Source organism: Leucoraja erinacea, chromosome 2 (genome assembly GCF_028641065.1).
Source record: "Leucoraja erinacea ecotype New England chromosome 2, Leri_hhj_1, whole genome shotgun sequence".
In the NCBI taxonomy this organism is placed as follows: Eukaryota; Metazoa; Chordata; class Chondrichthyes; order Rajiformes; family Rajidae; genus Leucoraja; species Leucoraja erinaceus.
In genome coordinates, this window is record NC_073378.1 from 63,638,099 (window position 1) to 63,651,487 (window position 13,389).

The 13,389-nt window shown below is 41.3% G+C and overlaps 1 protein-coding gene across 4 annotated transcripts in view; it reads left to right on the forward strand.

The window, feature by feature from the left end:
* Positions 1–13,389, forward strand: part of fyco1a (FYVE and coiled-coil domain autophagy adaptor 1a) — a 216,304-nt gene that overhangs the window by 39,283 nt on the left and 163,632 nt on the right. For all 4 annotated transcript variants that reach the window (XM_055658169.1, XM_055658188.1, XM_055658195.1 and 1 more), the window contains exons 7-8: positions 9,332–9,425; positions 10,275–12,824. In XM_055658169.1, the coding sequence (XP_055514144.1) occupies positions 9,332–9,425; positions 10,275–12,824 (2,644 nt within the window). The remainder of the gene's footprint in view (positions 1–9,331; positions 9,426–10,274; positions 12,825–13,389) is intronic.

Below are 13,389 nucleotides of genomic sequence, written 5' to 3' on the forward strand. Positions count from 1 at the left end.
GCATTGAATGGCGGTACTGGCTCGAAGGACCGAACGGCCTACTCCTGCATCTGTTGTCTATGTTTCGATGTTTTTATTTGCGAAAATCTATTTATTTCAGCGAGTAAATCCAGAAAATATTCTTATTACTAGAATTATGTTACATTAAAATCAGTGTAAGATCAAGATACACCTCCTCACACAAAAGCTAGTAGAACATTGGAACTAACTTCCTGAAAGTTTGTGGATGTTTGGCCATGAACTTCTGAAAAGAGAGATTGTTTGATTTTGTTGAGTATAAGAGTCAGCAGATATTTGGCATCTTTCATAGTGCATTGCTCACAATTCGGCAATGTGCTCGGATCTCCACACTTCCAATATTGATGTATTTGATCAAGGAGGGCTAAAGGGAAAAAAAAGTAATTCTTCACCTTGATTAATAAAAGGGATATACCAGCACTTCAACTCCCCCTCCCATTCGTCAGAATTTATGGAGTAAAATGGTCGCAAAAGAAATGTTGAAAATTTTAAACTAAGGCAACATGGATAGGATATTTCATACTAGCTCTGAAGATAATTTTCTTAAAGCTATAAATGCATAACAAGTGAGGTCCAAAACATAAATGCAATGAGGATTTTCCACTTGTAGGACAAGCGGGAATCAGCGAGTATAGTTTCAGAATAAAGCAAAGCCATTTAGTTATGAGATGAGGACATTTTTAGTTACTCAACAAATTTTAAATTCTTAATTTTCTACCCTCGAGAGTTGTGAAAGCTAAGAGTTTTTGAGAGGACAAGAGAATCGAGGATCATTCAGTAAGGTGAAGATGAGACCAACAATCAGATCAGCCGCGATCTTGTTGAGTGGCAGAGCAGGCTATTTGTTCTACTTATGCTCAACGCTTGTGACAAGGCACAATTTCAGAAATGTTTTCTCAGCTGCTTTTTGTATCTGCGTACATTTTGCTGAAATTGTTGCGCACTAGATACTACTTTGTGGAAGTGATTTCATATGTCCTTCCCATTAATTCAAGTTTTTTGCTGAATGGGGAAGCAATCTTAAGTAATTTTGAAAGTGGAACTTTAAACTGAAAAAATAAATGAATTACATTTCTGAGTCTTTCATTTTTAAAGCAAATAAATTGATTCAACAAATGGGCGGAAGGATGGTTGATGGAATTTAATACAGTGAAGTGTGAGGTGTTGCATTTTGGGACGTTGAACAAGGGCTGGACTTACACTATAAATGGTAGGCCTCTGGGTTGTGTTGTATAGCAGAGGGATCTAGGAGTACAGGTGCATGGTTCTTTGAAGGTCGAGTCGCAGGTAGATAAGGTGGTCAAAAAGGCTTTTGACACTTTGGCCTTCATCAGTCAGAGTTGGGAGGTCATGTTGCAGTTGTATAAGATGTTGGTGAGACTGCATTTAGAATATTGTGTTCAGTTCTGGGCCCCATGTTATAGGAAAGCTATTGTCAAGCATGAAAGGGTTCAGAAAAGATTTACGAGGTTGTTGCCAGGACTAGAGGGTGTGAGCTATAGGGAGAGGTTGAGTAGGATGGGTCTCTATTCTATGGAGTGCAGGAGGATGAAAGGAGATCTTATAGAGGTATACAAAATCATGAGAGGAGTAGATCGGGTATACTTTTGCCCAGAGTTGGGGAATCGCGGACCACAAGACATAGGTTCAAGGTGAAGGGGAAAAGATTTAATAGGAATCCGAGGGATAACTTTTTCACACAGAGGGTGGTGGGTGTATGGAAAGAGCTGCCAGAGGGGGTAGTTGAGGCTGGGATTATCCCATCGTTTAAGAAACAATTAGACAGGTACATGGATAGGACAGGTTTGGAGAGGTATGGACCAAGCGCAGGCAGCTGGGACATTGTTGGCCGGTGTGGGCGAGTTGGGTTGAAGGGTCTGTTTCCACACTATCACTCTATGACTATGTATGTAGCAAATGTCTGTAGAAAATGGATAAACATACATAATACATACAAAAAATGTATTCGCATAATGTGCGTGCCAAGGACACGCGTGGGACAGGCCCTTAATTATAAGATATTGTGTGTGTGTGGGTGTATGTGGTTTACTTGGGGATGGAATCTGTGTTTTTAATTTGGTTTCAGACTGACTGTAAATTCTCATCATTAGATATGAGAGGTTAATAAGACCACGACTGGGGTTTGATTTACAGTCATACAGAAAAGCATAGTTTGTTTAGATATATGTTGAATATTGATTAGACCACAGTTAAGATTATTACATTCATATACTCGAACAACATGGCTCACCACATCCATGCTGACGTTGTTGGCCATCTATACTGACTAACCCACGTTATGACTGTATCCTTCTATGTTGCTTACTTGTGGCTGTTTAAATGCCACTTAATTGCCACCTAATTGTACTCATTGTATGTGACTCCACCACCTTCTTTGGGAATGCATTCCACATATCAACCACTCTACATAAAAATGAAAGCACTCTTCAGATTGCCCTTAAAGCTCCTTCTTTCCACCTTAAACCTATACCCCGACCATGTGAGATAATTTTAACTACCCCATCTGTGCTTCTCATAATCTAATGTACTACTATCAGGTCACCCTTTAGCCTCCTTTTCTCCTAAGGCCATCTTGTCTAATTTCTCCGTAATCAAAGTCGTGTCGGCAACATGCTGGCGAAACGCCTCTGCACTTTGTTCACCATAATCACAATTCTGGTCTGCGTATTCTATAAAGGGATATTTAGAGACTGACAGTTGCAAAACAGACTTAGAAAAACTAATTTCCTTGTATGGTTTGGGTATGGGCAAAAGCTAAATTTAAAAAAAAGATTTGTGGGAAAGAGATTGAAAGAATATAGTGGCATCCAGGTGGACAAGAAAACTTTAAAGTAATTGAGAATCCGGGCTTTGGAAGGGAGGGGAGCTCCTCACTGGTTGGAGTGCAAACCAGCTCAATGAAAAATTATTAAAGTTTATTGATATTTATCTCGGGTTCCAATATAGTGCAGAAGTCCACAAGGCATTGTCTAAAGTCCAACCAACTTCTGCTTCATCCATCACATAGGCTTCAGTATAAGATTAGAAAATAATCACTTGGTTGCAAAAGGGTTTTGGCCCGAAACGTTGCCTATCTCCTTCGCTCCATGGATGCTGCTGCATCCACTGAGTTTCTCCAGCACTTTTGTCAACCATTAAGTTCTATTCATAGTTCTTCGCATAATGAAGCAGTTCGCATGTATTCAGCACGTCTAGGACAACTGAAATTCTTAGGTTGAAAAGTGGCAATTAATATCAGCTCCAAAAGTGCCAGACAATGATTCGAAAAGAGCAAAACTGATCAACTACCTATGACACTCAATTGCCATGGCGTAACCATCAATATTCTTTGCACCACCACAGTTCAAAGTCTCAACCAGACCAACCTCATAAATACTGTACAATAAGAACAGGTCAGAGGCTATCTATATTACTAAAAGTCTGATCTTGACCACTTCCTATTGTTCTGAATATTGATTTTGGAATAAACGCTGCCACTTTTGGCTGTGATTTTTGGCCATCTTAATCAGAGTCCCGCTCCACTGCACAGGACGAGAATTTTTCTCATCATGAAAAATAAAAAAGTTATTAATGTTTAAAAAATGTTGAATAAGAATGGAGAAAGAGGACTGTTCTCCTTTTAATATAGGAGCGATCCTCTTCTCCCCGATAAAATTGAACAACACAATATAAGAAGAATCCAATTAACCATAATACAATAAAAATTTAGAAACAAATAAAATTAACTTTAAAATTAAGAAACTCTTCACTTTTAGCTCCGATAGTTAATAACCCCTCATTTAAACCATCTATCACTGACAAAACATATAGCCATTGGGAAAGAATAGGAATTAAAAGGATCGGCGATATGTATGAAATGGGTGGCACACAAAAAAGCTGGAGAAACTCAGCGGGTGCAGCAGCATCTATGGAGCGAAGGAAAAAGGCAACGTTTTGGGCCGAAACCCTTCTTCAGACTCATTGGGGGTGGGGGGGCAGGGAGAAGAAAGGAAAAAGGAGGAGGAGCCCGAAGGCTGGGTGATGGGAGGAGACAGCAGGAGGGCTGAGGAAGTGGAGGAGACAGCAAGGACTAACAAAATTGGGAGAATTCAATGTTCATGCCCCCAGGATGCAGACTCCCCAAGCGGAATATGAGGTGCTGTTCCTCCAATTTCCGGTGTTGGTCGCTCTGGCCATGGAGGAGACCCAGGACAGAGAGGTCGGATATGGAGTGGGAGGGGGAGTTGAAGTGCTGAGCCACCGGGAGGTCAGGTAGGTTCCTGCGGTCCGAGCGGAGGTGTTCGGTGAAACGATTGCCCAACCTCCGCTTGGTCTCACCGATATAGATCTGCTGACATCTAGAGCAGCGGATGCAATAGATGAGGTTGGAGGAGATGCAGGTAAACTTCTGTCGCACCTGGAACGACTGCTTGGGTCCTTGAATGGAGTCGAGGGGGGAGGTAAAGGGACAAGTGTTGCATTTCTTGCAGTTGCAAGGGAAAGTGCCCGGGGAGGGGGTGGTACAGGAAGGAAGGGAAGAATTGACAAGGGAGTTATGGTCTTTGCGGAAGGCAGATATGGGGGGAGATGGGAAGATGTGGCGAGTGGTAGGGTCACGTTGGAGGTGGCGAAACTGACGGAGGATTACTTGTTGTATGTGATGGCTGGTGGGGTGAAAGGTGAGGACTAGGGGGACTCTGCCCTTGTTGCGAGTGGGGGGGATGGGGAGAGAGAGCAGTGTTGCGGGGTATGGAAGAGACCCTGGTGCGAGCCTCATCTATGGTGGAGAAGGGGAACCCCTGTTCCCTGAAGAATGAGGACATTTCAGATGCCCTGGTGTGGAACACCTCATCCTGGGAGCAGATGCGGTGTAGACGGAGGAATTGGGAGTAGGGGATGGAGTCCTTGCAGGATGCAGGGTGGGAAGAAGTGTAGTCCAGATAGCCATGGGAGTCAGTAGGTTTATAGTGGATGTCGGTCAGAAGTCTATCACCTGCAATGGAGATAGTGAGGTCAAGGAATGGTAAGGAAGTGTCGGAAATGGGCCAGGTGCATTTGAGTGCCGGATGGAAGTTAGTGGTGAAGTGGATGAAGTCAGTCAGTTGTGTGCGGGTGCGGGTGCAGGAGGTGGCACCAAAGTATGAAATGGGAAACCTGTTATAATTTCAACAATTACAATTAAAATACAAGCTGAAAAATAACCAATATTTAAAATACCTTCAGATCCGTGACTTCCTGAAAAAAATATATACAAGGATACCAAACTTTAACCCTAGATTAATTGGAAGAAGCAATGAACATTAAGGCTGACTCAAGGAAATTAATATCATCTTTATATAATAGCATTTTAAATATAGAATTACCATCGACAGGGGCACTTAGAGAAGATTGGGAACGAGAACTACTGATAAAAATCCCGAAAGAATTATGGGAAAAACATTTGATATATATACATAAATGTTCGATTAACGTAAGACATAACTTAATTCAATTTAAAATTCTACATAGATTATATTACTCGAAAACTAGATTGAATAAATTCTATCCAAATACTTCCCCCATTTGTGGCAAATGCTTATCTCAAAACGCCACTATAACACACTCTTTTGTCTCTTGCATAAAACTTCATAAATTTTGGAGCAAAATCTTTGACAAAAAAACATACTTAAATTTTGGAAAAATACATCCATACCAACGTTGAAAATGTGGATTTCAAACATGTCGGAAACCTCACATCTTGAAGAAATGCGACTCCTCTTAACAGACAAAGCAGACCAATTCTTAATGATTTGGTCTCCATTTATCGACTTCTTACAAGCATATGGTGCAACATAACTCTAGAAATTAACTGTTTCAGGATCGGGTAAAGGGTGGTCAAGAATAAGAAATAGCTATTTCTCCTTCAATCTCCTGTTTTCTATCTCTTCTCTCTATTTTCTCTCTTTTCTTCTTTCCTTCTCACTATTCGGTATCACGCACTTCTCTATTTATCTACTATTCTCTTTCTTTTCTTTCTTTTACTGCTAACAAAAAAATTCAGTTGTACATAAAATGTAACATGTCAATATATATTAGGTATCTACAAGGTACCACATTATCGTACTTACTTCTAATGCAATAAAAATTAAAAAAATTAAAAAATGTTGAGATTCTCTCTCCTGAAGGCCACGCCCCTCCCGGAGGGACTATAAAACCCAGAAGTGTTGAGTGCCTCAGTCAGTCTCTGCAAGTTGGGGAAGCGAGAGGGTCATGTCTCTCAGTCTGAGCTGTGAATAACACTGAACATATGTCTACTAAACTGTGAGTGTTTTTTCTGACCTGTCAGTGCCCTTAATGTGGTTTGAAAATATAGTTTGGAAATGCTAAAGCTGTGTTGCCTTTGGTTTGGAAATGCTAAAGCTGTGTTGCCTATGGTTTGTAAATGCTAAAGCTGTGTTGCCTTTGGTTTGGAAATGCTAAAGCTGTGTTTGTTGAGATTCTCTCTCCTGTTGAGATTCTCTCTCCTGAAGGCCACGCCCCTTCCGGAGGGACTATAAAAACCGGAAGTGTAGAGGTGCCTCTGTTCTCTGCAAGATGGGGGAGCGAGAGGTCGCAATTCTCAGTCTGAGCTGTGAATAACACTGAACACATGTCTACTAAACTGAGTGGTTTTACTGACCTGTCGGTGCCCTTAATCTGGTTTGAAAATGTAGTTTGAAAATGCAAAAGTGCTAAAGCTGCGTTGCCTTTGGTTTTGATAGTGCTAAAGCTAGCTGCATTGCCTTTGGTTTTGAAAGTAAGCTGTGTTGCCTTTGGTTTTGAAAGTGCTAAAGTGAGTTGCCTTGTCTTTGGTTTTAAAAGTGCTTAAGTAAGTAAGTAAGTTTATTGGCCAAGTATTCACATACAAGGAATTTGCCTTGGTACTCTGCCCACAAGTAACAACATGACATACAGTGACAGTTACGAATGACTCAGAAAACACTATAAACATTAATAATAATAAAACATTAATGATAAAACACCATTGATCAAGCATGTGAACCAACAAAATACCAGATCTAAGGGAGGCTATGATTTTTGACTGTTGAGTAGAGCAACTACTCGTGGATAAAAACGGTTTTTATGTATAGCTTTGACAGTCCGGAGTCGCCTTCCAGAGGGAAGTGATTCAAAGAGTTTGTGGCTAGGGTGAGAGTGGTCAGAGGTGATCTTGCCCGCTCGCTTCCTGGCTCTTGCAGTGTACAGTTCATCAATGGAGGGAAGGTTGCTGATCGGACGATTCGCTGCAGCCTCCAGGTGTCGTGCTTGGTGGCTGAGCCAAACCAGACCATGATGGAGAAGGTGAGAATAGACTCTACGATGGCGAGTCTGCCTTGGATTTGGTTTTGAAAGTGCTAAAGTGAGCTGCCTTGCCTTTGGTTTTGAAAGTGCTAAAGCTCCAGAAAGCCCCCCCCCCCCACTGGCCACCAATATTGGAATTGGTGAAGAGGTAGAATATTGCGTTGGGGGACCAGCCCTCCCGTGTGATGCTGGGACCCAGCGGGTCCCACTTAATCTAGTATATACTAAAATTATGAGAGGCATAGATAGGGTAGACATTCAGAACCTTTTTCCCAGGTGGAAGTGCCCAACACTAGAGTGCATAAGGTGAGAGGGGGAAAGTTCAATGGAGATGTAAGGGACAGTTTTTTACGTAGAGGGTGATGGGGGCTTGGAATGCATTGCCAGTGGTGGTGGTGGAGCCAGATATGATAGTGGCATTTGGATCAGCGATTGGATTGGATCAGTATTATGCAATAGAGCGATATGGATGATGTACAGGAAGATGAGATCAGTTCAGCTGGGCATCATGTGCGGCACAACATATTGTGGACTGAAGGGCCCATTCCTGTGCTGTCTAAATGTTTCTTAAACTACCTGCCTCAATTACCTCCTCCAGCAGCTCATTCCATATACCCATTACGCTTTGTGTCTAAAAGTTACCCCTTATGTTCCTATTAAACCATTCCCCCCTCACCTTAAACATATGTCCTCTGGTTCTTGATTCCCCTACTCTGGGCAAGAGATGTGTCTGTCCGATCTATTCCTCTCATGATCTTGTATAATATTCATTATAAAATTCAGAGTCCTAATTTCTTTAGCATGGGAACATTTCAATTATTTGGTCCCACTCCAAGTTAAGGGCCTATCCTACTTGGCTGTCATTTATGCGACAGGCCGGTAGTGACTGACGTGTGACTGTCACGCGCGTCATCTTGCGTCCGCACAGCTGTCTGGAGCGCATGACGTCATTTGAAGATAGACACAAAATGCAGGATTAGCTCAGCGGGACAGGCAGCATCTCTGGAGAGAAGGAATGGATGATGTTTCGGGTCGAGACTTCTTCAGTCTGAAGAAGGGTCTCGACCCGAAACTTCACCCATTGCTTCTCTCCAGAGATGCTGCCGGTCCCGCTGAGTTACTCCTGCATTTTGTGCCTATCTCCAATCATCTTGGCCCGGCTCTGGGAGTAGGAGTGGGGGAGGACCCGGATCCACAACGGCTGTGAGCCCCAGGCCGAGCTCGGCGATCATTTGCCTGCTCCTGCTGCTGTTTGAGGTGAGACGTTGCGCCGTGTTAGGGTCTTGGGCCTGTCCCACTTTGGCCGTTAGTTACGCGACAGGCCGGTGGCGCGTGAAGATTTAGTGCAGGACGAAATCCACACTCCTCCACACCACTCCATGCGCCTGGCCTGCACTACCCACACGCTAGCAGGTTGCGTAAATGACGGCCAAGTGGGACAGGCCCTTTAGTCTAATAACTTTGATTTAGCATCAGACCTCAGTTGCTGTGTCTTTTGTTTGAAATTTACTCTTATTCAGTAATATTTTGAGGTTAAAAGCAAGAATGATAGGTTACCTAATGGGACCTAGAATAAGTTTAGTGGCAATATGCCTGATAAGATGCACTGAAACCTGATGATGGAAGTTGGGGTTGAACCTACAAATAAAGCAGATAAGTTTTGAACTGTTATAAATAATAGGAGCAATATCAAAGCATCTAACCTTCAACCAGACCTGCAGGATGTATTGGAAATCACAATCTAAGCATGTTCCTGTAGATTAAGTACTTGTTGCTCGTATGCAAATTGGGAATTATACTGATCTGTGAACATTGATAAAGGTTTCTGGAAAACGCCTGCAAATTTATGCCTTAGCATTCCATGCCATCATAGACATTTAGCAGTATTTAAGATGTCTGGTTTTGCTTTAAGCAGCAGGTTCAGTAGATAATTATTTTATTTTATGTAATTTAAGCTAGTAAGTATAAAACTGTTGGGTTTTTTTTCCCCAAGGCGGTCTTTTGGCATGTCTTATTCTCCATCTCATCTTTGGAAACCACCAAGTAGATGCTCCAGTATAAGCAGTTTGGTCAGCAACTATGCACAAGTGAGTACCAAAACTATGCATTGATGTCTGTGCTCTTCACAGGTCGTATCAATTAAGTCGCAAGTAGTGATAACTACAGGACTATTTAAAAACTTGTTGTGAATGTCTGTTGGACAACCTTAGCTGTATAGACCTCGTCTTGCAGTAGGAAGAGTAAAATAAAAGGTTGGAGCTTTTGTAGCTATCTTCCTCCTCTTCTTCTTCTTGCGAATGAAACATTAACCAAAGGAATAGTTAGATCTCAAGCCAGCTGTTGAGCAGCTAGGTTGTTGTCTCTGCAGCAATGTCTGCCAGGCCCTGAGCTCCATTTGGTGGGTGGTAGATCGGGCACCTATAGATGACATGGTTGGCTGTCTGTTGTTCTGCTCCACATTTACAGGCTGGGCTCTGGCAGAGTCTCCATCTCCACATGCTGGCATATAATAATAATAATAATATATTTTATTGTCATTGCACAGAGGTACAACGAGATTTGGTATGCAGCTTCCAGCCGACGTAATAACTTAATTAGCTAAAAATTTAGACACCCAGAGTAACAAGATTAAAAAAAGTTAAAGCAGTATAAAATGCAAATAGGTCTGTGCCGGGTCGATGTGCGATGTGACCATTCGAGGGAGACAGTTCATGGGGGGCGGGGGGGCACTCAGCAGGGCTGGTTCAGAGCAGCTAAAGCTCTGGGGATGAAGCTGTTCCTAAGTCTGGAGGTGCGGGTGTAGAAAGCCTTGAAACATCTGCTGGATGGTAGAAATTCGAACAGACTATTCCAAGGGTGTGAGGAGACTTTATGAATGCTGATGGCCTTCCTGTAGCTATTGTATATATTCATATATGCTTTGTATTATTTTACAGGCCCCTGAAAGTCTAACAAATATAGAAATAAACAGTTCATTAACAGCCGAGGAACTGGAAACACTTGATGAGCTACGCAATGAACTAGATCATTCTGATGTAAAACAAAAAGAGATGCAAGAAAAGATTCAACAGATTGAACTGGATAAGGAAGAATTACAGAAGGCAATAATGTTACATGAGCAAGCAATAGAAGATACGAGGAAATTATCAGCTGATACAATGGAGGAGAACCTCATGCTAAAAAAGACGATGGAAGAGTTGAGTCGGCAGTGTGAAAACCTTCCTCAAGGCAATGTGGAAAAACTTGCAAAATCTCTGCAAATGTTAGAAGTCGAAAAACGTGAGACACTTCAGGCAAAAGTTACAGAGTTAGAGACATGTAGTAAACACTACACAGTACTGCTGCAGTCATTAACACAAGAAATAGAAAGGATCAAGTCATCAGAAGGTACAACGGATACTGATTTTGCTGAACTTCAAACCAAGCTAATCACAGCAGAACAGAAGAACATAGAGCTGGTACAAAGGGTAGAAAATATTTTTACTGGGAAGAAACAACTGACAGCAACCCACTATGATTCGGCACAGAAAATCCATGAACCTATTGACAAATTCAATGATGTTGAGAGAGAAAAAATTGGGATACAGTGGTTAAATAGTATGCAGCAACTGCAGCTGGTAACATTAACAAATGATTTGAAATTAAAAGGCTCAGTAATAGATGAGCTTGAGTTGAAGTTGAAAGAGACAACTTTGAAATTAGAGGAAACGAGTATTATGCTTATAAGGAAAGATGAAGAGCTGGAATCTTATCTCATTAAATGTAGAGAAATAAAGAGTATACATAACAGTGATACAACTGAACTTGAATCAATGGAGAAGGTCATTCAGGAATTAAAAAATGAGAAAGATGAAACACAAATAAAATGTAAAGTCTTAGATGAACAAATAAAAACTCTTTCTAGCCAGCTTATGACAAAGGAATTCGAGCTGGCTGCTGCAAATAATGCGGCAAAAAATCATCAGGAGGATAGAAATAAGCTTTTCTGTGAGAACAATGATCTAAGGAAAAAATTGCATGATTTAGAAGAACCTTTAGCTGATGGTCAAAGTAGAGCAGAAGATATTGTTGAGCATCAAAAACTTGAAATTGAGAAGAAGAAACTTCAAGATATTGTGGGGGGAAATGCTGAAAGAGAGACAGAAGTGGAGAAAACTTGTTTATCCCTTGAAGCTGAGATAGATAGACTAAAATCATCCGAGAAACAGTTGCAAGACCAGATAGCTGATGCCATGGTTCCAGGGGATGGGAACGAGAAAAAGCTGCTGGAAGAAAATAAACAATTGAATGAGAAACTACAAAATGCTCTCCAGCAGTTTAAAAAAGCAGAGGCAAAACTGAAAGAAAGTCAGTCTGGATTTGATGAGCTGAAACAAGGAGAAATTAAGTTGAATGTCTGCTTACTATATCTCCAAAGAGATCTGCACATCAAGGAAGAAGTGATTTCAGACCTGCAGAATGAGGTGTTAAAGTCACAGCAGAATGAAACTTCTCCTATTGCTCTTGCAGCTGAAATAGAAGTTAATTTGCAAAAGCAGTTATTAGAGAGCATTGAAAAATATCAGGCAAAAATGGAAAGCCTAGAAGAAGAAAAGTTAACTCTTGAGAACAACTTTCAGCAACAGACTTGGCTGACAGAGAATCTAGTAGCTGAGAAAAATGAATTATTGAATACACAGCCAACAGAGAGAGACCTAAATGAGAAGGAAATGGAGAAAATAAATGTGGGAATAGTTACTACTAAAGATCGGTTTGAAGTCGAGCATAATGAAGTGTCCAGGTTGGAAGAAGAGGTTGAAGAACTAAAGTCAAAGCTTAAATATGTCATTGAGGAAAAAGAGAGTATACACAGTAATCTAAATCTTGCAGTATGCTCCAAAGAGGAATACAGAACCCTGGTTCATAATCTGAAAGAACAGATAGAGTCAATTAACAGGGATCACGCTGAGAAACTGTTGCTGTTAAAGGAGAAAGGAGATTATCTTAAAAAAGAGAGAGGCAATCTAGCACAACACGTCATTGAACTCGAAAAACAGCTTGTGATTTTTAAAGAAGAATCATCTCAACAAAAAGAGCACAATGAAAAATTAAAGTCTGAGAATGTTGAGACCAAAGATCTGCTTAATCGGGCAAACACTGAAATGGCAGAATTTGGCATTCAGATTTGTACACTAAGTGCAGAAAAAAATGCCATTGAGCAGCAATGTCATGATATTTGTCAACAGCAAACAGCATTTTTTGAGGAGATGAGATTGGAACAAAACCAACTAAATGTTAATGTTTCTACACTCAAGAATGAGAATGAACAACTCCAAGAGGAGTTGAGGAGATCAGAAGATTTAGCAAAAACTGTAAAAGAGCTGCAGAGAAAGCTAGTGAAAACACAACATCAAGCAGAGAGTTTTCAAGAGACTGCAAAGGAAGAGGTGGCTGCAACCAAATTTCAGATGAGTGGAGAGGTGATGGATTACCAGGATAAATTAAAGGTGATTTTTTTTTTTTTGCTGTTAACCGGTGTTTGTTAATTGCAGTGGTAGGCTTTGCATTAGTTTTCACCAAGGAGAAGAACATGGAGGAAAGTGAGATCAGCACAGGATATACTAATATGTTAGAGCAGTTTGAGCTCAAGAAGGAGGTGTTGGGTCATTTGAAGGGCACTAATGGTGGATAAATCCCCAGGGTCTGATGTAATCTATTCCAGGTTATTGAAAGAGGCAAGATGGGAGATTGCAGGGCCCTTGATGAAGAATTTAGTATCCTCTCTAGTCACTGGCGAGGTCTCGCAGAAGTGGAGGGTATTCAATGTTATTTGTTTATCAAAGGATATAAGTTGATTAGACATAGGAACGGAATTAGGCCATTCAGCTCATCAAGTCTGCTCCACCATTCGTTCATGGCTGACCTATCTTTCCCTCTCAACCCCATTCTCCTGCCTTTTCCCCACAACTTTGACACCCTTACTAATCAAGAACTATTAGTCTGAAGAAGGATCTCGACCTGAGACTTCGCCCATTCCTTCTTTCCAGAGATGCTGCCTCACCCGCTGAGTTA